The 12,490-nt window shown below is 35.0% G+C and overlaps 1 protein-coding gene across 1 annotated transcript in view; it reads left to right on the top strand.

Annotated features, from left to right (window-relative positions):
• LOC136029213 (blastula protease 10-like) overlaps nt 1-12,490 on the top strand; it is a 118,168-nt gene that overhangs the window by 89,689 nt on the left and 15,989 nt on the right. Inside the window, exons 6-8 of the mRNA XM_065707412.1 lie at nt 1,370-1,513; nt 7,168-7,399; nt 8,665-8,799. Coding sequence (XP_065563484.1) covers nt 1,370-1,513; nt 7,168-7,399; nt 8,665-8,799 — 511 coding nt within the window. The remainder of the gene's footprint in view (nt 1-1,369; nt 1,514-7,167; nt 7,400-8,664; nt 8,800-12,490) is intronic.

Genomic DNA, 12,490 nt, shown 5'->3' on the forward strand with positions numbered 1-12,490 from the left:
ACAGAGATACGGGTGCCCCTAAGAGCACCGATGTTTTGCTACATAATCTTTATGCCCCTTTTAGCAGTGACGTTTTACAAGACAATCTCTATGCCTCTTCAAGCAGAGATGTTTTACTAGGAAATTTCTACACTCCAACAGACAGTAACTCTTTAATAGGAGATTTATTAGCCCCTTCAATTGGCAACACAGATATGGACAATTTCTATGCTCCTTCAACCTCCAGCATAGCAATAAACTCTTCATTATTATTTAATGATTTTTAATACTTCGATCTTAGACAGTGTATTGGTGAGGTTTCCCCTAATGATTTTTGGTGACGTTTTTGCCACATGTGAACAAAGACAGTTCATCATTACCCTTCCACTCAATTTCAAGATAATTTTGAACCAGGCCCAAGTGAAGAGAGACAGTTTATTTTACCCCCACCAACTCAATTTCAAGATAATTTTTAAGGAGCCTACGCTTATTTTTACATGTCAACGGTCGATGAAAAGAGTCCCGTTGACAATGCATTTCCAGAGACGATCTCTACATTCTCTTCGGCGAACAGATGGCACCAAAGATGTCAATTTTTCTCTGGCCATTAAAAAGTTCTTATTTGCCATTTTTAGTCGAAGGGTCTTTGTAACCTACTTCAATAAACGAAAGGTGCTCGATCGATTGATCGAATCTACTTTCTTCATTTTATTTCAGCTGCAAGTAATTAAGTGATTCTTTTTTTACGATTTTGTGGTAAGTTTATTTTTCTAAAATGCAGAACTGGTTTGAATTTTTGGCTATCGACATCAAAATTGTGCTTCTGTCATTTTGGAGGCTAAAGAAAAAAAAAATAAGCTTCAGTTGCACAAACAAATATTCGCCAATTGCAATCAAAAAGCTTCAAGATTATTGTTCAGCTTTTACGCACTCTTGTAAAATTTAAAATGTGGAGATGAAAAAAAAGAAGAAGAAAACAGAAGCCAATGCTAAATTAAACTTTTCATGGATATTGTAGAAGGTAAGTCGCCAATCCCCTGTTTACATTTTTTTATTATGGTGCTTAAGACAGTGATTGTTTCCCAATTTGGCACAATTTCCATGGGAGGTATTAGATCAGGATAAACTTACTATTTTAAGTAATTGCATGCGGAAGTATTTTCTCATTGAACAGTTTCTTCAAAACCATTTTGTGTCATAACTATTGGCCAAGGTTCACTCTTAACTAAGTTATAACTATTGTTGCAACCATGATTAACAGCCATGGTGGGTATTCTTGCTTAAAAATGTTTTAATAACCAGGTCATAATGAAAAGAGTCGACAAACAGGTCCAGCTCTGTTTGGCGCTAATATTTGATCAGAAACACCCTCTTTTTAAAATCGTTTTAGATAAATGGAGTAGCAACTGTGGAACGAGTTCACCGACGTGTCTCAACCATGGATATCTTGGTCCAGCATGTACTTGCAAATGCCCACCTGGAACTAGCGGAAGTGATTGTGGAACTGTAATAGCAAGCAGCATTCCTGCATACCGTGAGTATCAGTCAGCATTTCAAACACGAATGTTGTGAATAATTTTTAGAATGTTTCCAAATATTGCCTTATTTTTATGAGCTTATTCCTAACATACCAAATCCAAAACTCCTAACATCCACAGAACGTTAAATACGAGAGGGTGCCTACTCTTCACTGATTGGATTACATCTTGGAGCACCACCTGTCCCTCTAGCATTGCACAGTTCCCTCACACTACTCCTCTTCTTTCCAGGACATCACACACGTCGTGTCACGTATGCAAACGACTTTCGAAAGTCACCAGCCCCTTTGTTAAATTAAGTGGGGAGTGTTAAGTTGCACCATTTGAAAATGCAGTTTTTATGTATGAATGCCTATGGAAAGTAGTTGGTATACTAGCATTACAATGCCCATTTCCTGAGCTGTACTTTTCTTATTTTTTTTCTAAGTTTTATCTTTCTATTGTAAATATTTATGTCCTTACCTTAAGTTAGAAAAAGCTAAGGCGAGCATTCAGTTTGAGTCTTAAATCAACTTTGTGTCCATGATACTGTAGCAACGTTTGCAGGCCTTTTTAGACCTTGAATCTGACGATTTGGAAGAAGCACTTGAAAGGAAGACTATGAGAGTCGTTTTAACTCAAGTGGTAGCCATGATAGTTCACTTGGTGCAGAAATTCCATCGACACAAAGCGTCTTTAATACATGAAGAAGAAATAGGGGATCAGTCTGTTTTCCCTCTGGAGATTTTGATCTTTGAAACCGATATATATTTTTTCATTGTGTCATTGACAGGAATTCTATTGAACTAATATAATAAATGCATAGGCTTCTTCCACATGTGCATGATGGGTGATAGTTGGCAGCTCAATGGTTAAAGTTTTTGGACATAAACTTTCAGGAAAGAACATCAAAAACAGAAAGTAAAATGACAACATGTAAATTGGGAAAACTTTCAGCTAAAACAGTGGACTTAAAAAAAAAAATCCTTGTTTATGCACTTACATGTCAGAAAATGTTTGCTTCATATCCAGAAGCCTTTATCGATGTGAAACAAGGGAAAATAAAGTAAGATCAAATAAAATTAATGCATAGTAGAAAATAGCATATAGAAGAGAAAATCCAAAGAAAAAAAAACCCACAAGGAATTGAAAGGAGCCTGAGTATGATCAAATATTTTTTTTCTTTTTCCAAATCCAGTTATTGCAATTACGGAAACGGTCAGAAAAACTTATGTGTTCTATTGTACATGTCCGAGGTTATCTTCTGACGAGGTTATGTTCCAATATTTTCAAAATTAATTGGTATTGGAATAGGTCAGGGTCTTTTAATACAGTTGGTTTAAAAACTTTTTTTTGTTTAAAAACTATCACAAATCACTATCAATAATGAATGAAACTCAGAACGAATAGACATTACAATAAAAATCCGAGTCAAAACTCAAAATGAGCAAAAATTAGCATGAGTAGGGCTGACAACCCCATGCCTCTGTTCTCAGAATATAATATAATTTGCACTTCATTCAAAAAAAAAAAAAAACAATAACTGTAGATTGTCAGTTTAATCGACATATTATACTGATATTAATTTTTTAAAATTTTAATAATTTTTCTATTTATGAATGTAAAAAAGAGGAAACATTCAAAATGTATTTTGTTGTCAGTAAAGCGCGAATCATATTCCGGTCTTGAGAAGGCATGGGAGTTATCAGCCCTATTCGTGTTAATTTCTGCTCGTTTTGAATTTGAATTGGCTATTTATTGTAATTTCTGTTCGTTTTCAATTTAATTCATTTAATGATAGTGGTGTGTGGTATTTATGCGCTTGGAAGATTATTTGACTTTATTTCTGTTTATTCTGGCTAGATAGAGAAATGCACTATTTTTACAATTTGCATGCAAATATCGTCTTTTGATTTAGTTCGAATTTCTCCTCAATACTGTAAATGCAGTAGTCTAGTACTAGTATTGGTCAGTGGCAGATCCAGGATAGGTGAAAAGGGGGGAGGCTAGGTGTTTGGGTGGGGGAGGTGAAAGCACCAATGGATCTGGGGCTATAGAGTACATCCCTCAAAGTGGCCCTCGCCAGGGACCCTCCCTGGGAACACATTTTAAAGACGTTTTTAACCTCTTTATTAACCGGAGTTTAAAGGCAAAAAAATATGGTTTGACTCAAGAATATTGACTAAAAAATAAAAGGTTTTTGAAGCCAATAGAAATTTTTATATTAACATATCTGATCTGACCCTTTGATCATAAGAATTGTGACGTTGAAAGCTATAACCTTTTTATTTCAAGTACAGAAATACTTTTAGTACAGAACTAGTTTAGTATAGTACGGATTAATATGGAAATACTTTAATATATTGTTTTTTTCAAATGATTAAGTTTTTGAAATAAACCAAAATGTATATTTTCAGTTATTCTACCTTATAATAAGTTTCTATAGTGCATTAATGCATCAATTAATATCCTTTATTATAAAACGTCTAAAACAGAAGTATTATATATGTTTTAGCAGGTTTATTCTTATCCTGAGCTTAAAAAGGGACAGTAGTAATGTAAAAAGAAAGTATTCAAAATAACGTTTAATGATACAACTTCCTTTAATAGTATATTGCTATGAATAAGTTATTCAATAGCCCAATTTGACAAACACATTTGACTTAGTTTCGTTTGACTAAAATGATGTAAGACTTTAGTTACATCGATTTGACTTTCTTTACGAATACGAGGCAGCGCAATCCCATTCAACCGACCTTCTGTCATGGTTGACCTAAGATAAGTTCTTATTCTTCTCAGTGAAGAAAAACTAGGCTCGGTAGAGGCAGTTGTGACCAAAAACATAGCGAATATCTGCAACCAATTGCTGCGTTTGAAAGTTAATCTTTATTACACTTTAGTAGTGCGGCCTCACTGGTTTTGAATGGACCCATTGCCGCTACTGTTTTCTTCCCTTAATGGTTTGAGATGACGAAGAAGTTTAGCGGTGATTCCTTCAAGACGCAGCTTCTTTGGTTTTCTAAGAGACGCACTGGTCTGTAAAATAATAAGGTTTGTCTTCTAAGAGATACAGGCGATTGTTACGTAATAGGGTGTGTTTACCTCAGGATGCAGGTGTCTGTTGCATAGTAGAGATTGAATTTTCGTTAATTGGCTTAGAAAACCCGCAAGGGCCAGAAAAAAACCTTCAAGTTCCCACCAAGTCATGTTTTCTTTGGTTCTTACGTTTAAAAACATACGAGGACAAGGAAAAAACCTTCAGGGCACTCCAAGTCATGTTTTCTTTGGTTCTTAAGTTCAAAAAACCGCAAGGGCTAGGGGTCAGGTGGTTGTTGCGTAATAGAGATTTTTTACTTGAGGCTTTCTGTGGATGCTGCGTAATTGGACTTATTAGATTCAGTTGGTCAAGATTCAAACATACGCGTCACGTCATTGTGTTTCTTTGATTCTTTATAAACCCTGCGAGGGCCAGGAAAAAACTTTAGAATACCTTCAAAATCATGTCTTCTTTGATTGTCATGTAATAGGGAATATTTTCTTCAAGACATTTCAAGAAGTTTTTAAAGAAATTTTTCTTCAAGACATTTTTAATGATAACAGAAGTTATTCTTCAGATATTGCTTTGTCAACTTTTGAAAGTCCATAAGCTCATATTTTGTTTTGATTTAGTTCAACTTCCGCCTATATATTCCTTATAAACTTGTCCTTAATACTTTTAGCTTGCACAATAGCAATAGTTAGAGCAGCATTAGTAGCAGTATGTGCATTTCAGCTCAATACTACCAACCGTTCCTGAAGTATTTCTCTTTGGACATTCCGTGTGTTTGGAATTAGTTCCAAACAGTTTCTATGTATCCCGAATTTTGTACCTTAAAATTTCACCTTCATACCCTTAGGCATAATTTAATAGTAGTCCTAGTAGTTGTATCGATATTACTGGTAATAGTATTGAATAGCGGTAGTACTACTAGCAGCAGTAGTATTAATATTTTGCCTTTTGGTCAGATGAGCATCCCTCTAATTTAGTCCTAGAAGTTTCATCTTAATATAATTAACCGTTGCTATGACATTTCTGATGCGTACTTTTGATAACTTGCATGTTCATATACTTCTTGAAATATTCATCTCAATGATCTTAGCCTTTTAAGTCGTTCCAATAATAGTAGTAGTAGTAGAAGTAGTAGTTGTTGTTGCAGCAGTAGTAGTAGTAGTAGTAGTAGAAGTAGTAAATGCAGCAGTAACAGTAGTGTTAGCAGTAGTATGTACATATTGCCTTTTGGTGAGATGATTTTCCCCTTTATGTACTCTCTGAAAGTACTAATGCTCAAATACCCGAAACTTAATACCCAAATCAATTCTCGAGATACGCTATTTTGACAATGTGGATGCACATAGCGTCTTTTGATTTAGCTTCAATTTCCACTCAATATTGTAAATGGAGTAGTCTGGTAATAGTAGTGGTGGTGATTGCAGTATTATTGGCAGTATTGCCTTGTTGATCATCTCCCTTATCATTTCCTGAATTTTTCCAAATTAATATACTCAGTCATTTCCGTGTTACACCCTTTTGAAAATTCGTATACACATAAAATGTTTTGATTTAGCTCAGAACTCCCCTTAATATTCTCTGAAAGGCTCATCTGACTACTTTTTGTCTTCTTGGAAAGTAAAGTTCTAACATGCATGCTTTAGTCAATAAGATATACTATGTGCAAACAATGAACGAATTGTCTAACTAGCAGCCCCTATCCTGAGGACTGTGGAGAGGCTGAAAGACCCAAAAACGTAATTAAAGGACCGTTCAAGAATGTTGAACAAAATAACTCTCTTAAAATTTCTTTTCGTGAATACCTTATATGCCCTCAGGGCATATCTCACAACCCTTGCACTGCGGATGTGGGGGGGGGGGGGATTTCTCATTCTCAAAGACATAATTTCCTGACCTCTCAACTACGCTGAACAAAATGGCTATCTGAAAATTTTTATAAGAGGTATTTTGAGAATTGATAGGCGTGGAGGGGGACTTGTTGCCCTTCAATCACTATACTATTAAAAAAGACACATGCCCTTTCAATTTTCAATTGAACGATCTTTTTTCAAAGTTTCTACGATGACGAATTGTCATCTGAAAATTTCCATCAGTTTTAGTTGGAAAATTTGAGGTCATGGGGGGGAGGTATTATCCAGCCTCCGACCCCTTTGAATCTTAAAAAGGGCACTAGAACTTTTGACTACCATTCCAATGAGCCCACTCCGATGTTTATACGACCACACTTTCTATAAAAACCTAATATGTCCCAGAGCATAACTTACAACCCTTATCCTGAGGGCAGTGGGGAGGGGGTCATCCTTAAAGACATAATTCCGGACCTCTTAACTATACCGAACCAGATAGCTATGCTGTCTCAATATTTGTATTGAATGTGTTTGGGGAACTGGTGGGTGGGAGAGGGGGGTTAGTTGCCCTTCAATGGCTTTCCACTATTAAAAAGAGGACTGGCCCTTTTAATTTCCAATCGAATGATTTCTCTTTGAAATTTGTACGACAACTTCTTCGATACGAATTGCCCTGTTCTAAAAATAAATAAATAAACAATGGATCGTGCCTACATCGCTCTATGCTTAAGCAGTGCTGCTGCACTGCCTATGATTTGTTTGTTTTCTTTTTCAGCTGACAACCCATGTGGTGGGAAGATTCAAGCACCTGGGAGTTTTGCAGTTGAAGGTATGGGTGGACCAAGGAGCGCTGGGCTTTATTGTACTTGGTACGTGGAGGCTCCTGTGTGCAAAATAGCAGAAGTAACTATTTATGACTTTTCAACTTACGACACTGATGACCCTACTTGCATATATGAACGACTTTCCGTTGCCAGCGAGGATATCTACTATCCAAATATAGGACCGTAAGTATTTTAGTGACGTTTTAAAGGCGTAAAATTACTCTAATATTGTTGATTTTTAATAATAAATCATCAACAGATCGACTAGACACAGTTAAAGCAGTATCATCTGTTAAAGTCATGTAAAACACTCACTTGAGTAAAAGCCCGCTTAGTTGAGATACACATGGTATAAAGGTGCTCCCAAAGATACCCTTGAGGTACACCAGACTTACCTTGAAATGGAATGGGAACTTTCCTAGCATGATTTTAAAAAGGTCAGAAATTAAGTAAAAACAATTTATTTGGACTGAAAGTAAGGAAGAGCACTAATATTAAAACAAAAAGAAATTGTTCAACAAATGAGAGTGGCTACCCCTTCCTCAAGTTTTTAAATCAAAATTTACAGTGCTATGCAAAATTTTCGGTCAGGCTGAAATTTGCCAGGTTTTGGCTAGCTTTGTCGGGTCAAGTTTTATTCTTTGATTATTTTTTTTTTAAGCTCCTTCAGTCGTCTCTTGAATATTTAGCAAAGGAAAAAGAATTTTCGTCGAACTTAAATTCGACACATAATTAAATCTTCGTAAATTTCAGACTAATTATCACACGAGAAACGGGACTCAAAACTGATATCTGAGAGAGGATGTAGATGTGAATAAAACAAGAGGTAACTTACATTTCAGTTTATTCTAACACTTTTGCCTGTGAAAGGATACTGACAGAGAAGGCTGTAATTAGGACAAATTGAATCATCTGAGGTACAATTTGGTCGGAGAACGGTACAATGTGTTGCTAAAACTCATTAAACACAAAGGTTCGTTTTGTATCTAGTAAACTTTAAGATTCTTTTTAAGCAAACAGAGCATTTAAAATTGCTCACAAAATCTTCACAAGAACCCCAGTGACAAGCTTTTGATACAGTTTTTAGTTCTCATTGCAACTCCTTCGTAGTACTAATTTTCACAGCATGTGAGCATTTGGTTTTCAATAAGGCTCAAAATGGTAATCAGTCTAGTTACAATTAATTGAAATTGCAGCTTAAAGGTAGTTCTGTGCACGAGTGCGTGTAAGTTTTTTTCAATTGTTTCAATTAAATGTCAATTATAGAGTCAATTGATCTCGAAGGTATTTTTTGTTAAAGAATTTATATAAAATGAAAGAGAGTTTTGTTTAAAAATAAACAAAGGATAAATAACTATGGCAATTCGAATATTCATATCCATTACATTATTGAATTAGTTAAGTGTTCCTGAGTTTATTAAAGCTTATACCGGATTATTCTGTTACAGGTTTTGTGGAAAGTCAACTGTGGTACCAGACGGAACAAAGTACACAGGATCTCCGTCAATTTCACTTTTTTATCGCTCATTGGTCAATTATGGGGGTGGTGCTGGGGGATTTAGATTTAATGTCAGTTATGATGAGTAAGTCTAGTATTCATGATTTATTTGTTTCTCACTCTGCCTTTACTGGTCGATCTTACATTAGTGTACAACTTTCATTGTCTCTAGTATTACTTTATCTCAGTGTTTATTATTTGACGTTATTATTGTACTGTTGTTTTGGTAGTATACTTTAAAACAATAGACGCACCAATATTGGCTAAGGTGCTTTATACGATAGAGAACTTGAGTTTTAAATCTCAGTTAAAACTTTACCTTAATAGAACAGCATATTTATTTATGTGCGAATGCTTTGAAAGACGTGGTTCCACATGGATGTGCACATTCAAAGAAAGCCTTTTTGCAAACACTCTTTCCACAGATTCTCCTTCTTCCTGTAATTACACTGAGCTGTGCGCCAGTATTGAATGTGCTTCATGATGTTTATTAAATAAAAAAAACTAATTTTTTTAGCTGAAAGTAAGAAGCGACATTAAAACTTAAAACGAACAGAAATTACTCCGTATATGAAATGGGTTGTCCCCTCCGCAATCCCTCGCTCTTTACGCTAAAGCTTTTAATTGTTTTAAAAAGTAGAATTGTGGCAAAGAGTCAAACTTTAGCGTAAAGAGCGAGGGATTGCGGAGGGGACAACCCATTTCATATACGGAGTAATTTCTGTTCGTTTTGAGTTCTAATGTCGCTCCTTACTTTCAGCTAAAAAAATTAGTATTTTTTATTTAATTTCTGACCGTTGTTGAATTAATGCATGTTGGGTTTTGGCTCTCCGCACATAAATTATTAAAATGAAATTTGTATATTAATTCTTTTTTTGGCTAAATGGCTTTCTCTTTACACTAAAGGGGGTTTGTACCCTCGTTAATACCTCGCTCTTTACACTAAATCGTATGTTTTGTCCCAATTCTTTAAGAATGACCCCTGAATCAGAAAGGCCGTAGAATAAATAGTTGAAATTACTAAAAATACTTTAGCATAAAGAGCGAGTTATTTATCTCCTCCTAAATACCTCGCTCTTTATGCTAAAGTATTTTTAGAACACCTCATATGCGTAATAATCTCTGTTCGTTTTAAGTTTCAATGCTACTTCTTCCTTTCATTTGAAAAAAAAACGTTTTCATGTTTATTTTTCATAGTTTTCTTATAGTAATGCTAGAAAATCCTGCACCCTTTTCATTGAATTTTTCTTCCCCCATGATAGATTCCTCCAAGGAAAGATCCTCCAACATAGCCCGCTCCCCTCAGTCCTACCCCTAATCAAAATAAAATCCCCCTGAAAATGTCTGTACACTTCCCAATAACCATTACTATATGTAAACACTGGTCAAAGTTTGTAACTTGCAGCCCCTTCCCCAGGGATTGTGGGGGAGTAAGTCATCCCCAAAGACATAGTTATTATGGTTTTCGACTATGTTGAACGAAATGGCTATCTCAAAATTTTGATCCGTTGACTTCGGGAAAAAAATGAGCGTGGGAGGGGGCCTAGATGCCCTCCAGTTTTTTTGGTCACTTAAAAAGGGCACTAGAACTTTTCATTTCCGTTAGAATGAGCCCTCTTGCAACATTCTAGGACCACTTGGTCGATACGATGACCCCTGGGAAAAAGAAAAAAAAAAAACAAATAAACACGCACCCGTGATTTGTCTTCTGGCAAAAAATACAAAATTCCACATTTTTGTAGATAGGAGCTTGAAACTTCTACAGTAGGGTTCTCTGATACGCTGAATCTGATGGTGTCATGTTCGTTAAGATTCTACAAATTTTAGGGGGTGTTTCCCCCTATTTTCTTAAATAAGGCAAATTTTCTCAGGCTCGTAACTTTTGATGGGTAAGACTAAACTTGATGAAACTTATATATTTAAAATCAGCATTAAAATGCGATTCTTTTGATGTAGCTATTGATATCAAAATTCAATTTTTTAGAGTTTTGGTTACTATTGAGCCGGGTCGCTCCTTACTACAGTTCGTTACCACGAACTTTTTGATTTTCCTGATGCTCATGACGATGTAGAATTCCTAATCTTGGATTTATATGAAGGGATTTTAAGTTTTTATTTTTTAATACATGATTTGTATCTGTAAATTTATTTCTAATAATTTTTAACAAGAGATCTATGATGATATCCTATAATTAATTATTCAATACTTCAGGGGTGGATCTAGAAAAAAAATCTTGGGGGAGAGGCACTGGAAAAAGGGTGCCAATGTGATTCGAGCGTAATGATAGGTGGGAGTGTAGATATCGCTTTCGTCAGACCAGTTTGTTTGTGTGAATCTGGTTAGTACTGATGAAAAATGACAAAGAAGCCTTTTTGAAAGCCAGTACTATTTTCCTATAACATTAAAATGTGTATTAACAACAAAAGCTAGGAGATTATTTGATGAATAGTTACTATGGCTTCATTGACTTTCTGAATGAGTGGGCCAGACTAATTTTTATTTTATTTTTCTTTAGAGTTTGATAAAAAAAAATTAATTACTGGGGAAACCTCTAATTTCTAACAGTGGAAATACAACCACTAAGCATTTACAAGAGGCAGAGGATTGTAAAACAGCCCCTTGATCCACTACATGAGTCCAGCATTTTCTATAAAGAAACTTAAGACCAACCACATGCCTGGTTTCTGTGGAATATCTGAGGAGTACTTGAAATAGGGGGGTCCTGACTTATTGCTTTGGCAGCTAGAAAATGTTTTGAAGACATTCCACGACAAGCAAAGAAATATTTGGTTTTTACTTGTGTCAAGGGCTTCTTTTTTCAAGGTTTCTTTAATCGGAACCAGAACTAAAACATGGAATGGGTCGTGTCCCACACTGTCAAAGCTGATTTTTTTTTTTTTTTTTTTTTTTTTTTTTTTTTTTTTTTTTTTTTTTTTTTTTTTTTTTAAGAAGGGAAGTATTTATATTATGATGTTTCTTATATACCCTACCGTGACAGGGTTTAATACTCAAATATATTTTAAGCTCCCAATTTCTTCGAGAACCATACAAGTATAATAATGATAGATAAAAACATAATATATTAGCATAAATAGATATTTTATATTGAAATAATGTCATGTATATTATGGCAAAGTGTTAATATTGTAGTGTAAAATAGTTCTGTTTTCTACTATTGCCATTCTAGATATACCTTTCTCTTAAAATCAAACGCCAGCAGACTGCTCGTTAATTTATTTGATTTCATGTTCCATCCATCTTACAGCTGGCAATGTAGTAGTCATTTGAAGTTTTGTTTTTAGCAGGAGAATTCTGATGAATAACATTAATTTAATATCTTGAGCTTGTACATCCCCCACTTGGTTAATCTGAAATTTAAACTAGAAGAAAGATCAATTTACCCATCCCTGAAATTATTTTCAATTCCTTGTTTGAATCGTAAACTACAAGAAAAATCAGTGTCTCATGGGGGTAGTGGCTTGAGAATAAGGGGTAATAGCCCTTACTAGCCCTTAATACTAGCCCTTAATAGCCTTAAATCGTATTATTTGTAGCCTAAGATTTTAATGTCTCATTCATTTAAATTTCCTTAAGAAATACGTAGATTTAAACAATACATAGAATTTATAAAGGAATAAATTTTTATAGCGCACCAACGTACCAACGTGAGGGTTCACCAGTGCTACCCCTTCACCCCCGCACTCCTAACAATAAAACCGACCCCCAATACCTAGCTTTTTTTCTATGGTAATATGAAGCTACGTGATATTCCAAG

The sequence above is a fragment of the Artemia franciscana genome, chromosome 7, assembly GCF_032884065.1.
Source record: "Artemia franciscana chromosome 7, ASM3288406v1, whole genome shotgun sequence".
Classification (NCBI taxonomy): Eukaryota; Metazoa; Arthropoda; class Branchiopoda; order Anostraca; family Artemiidae; genus Artemia; species Artemia franciscana.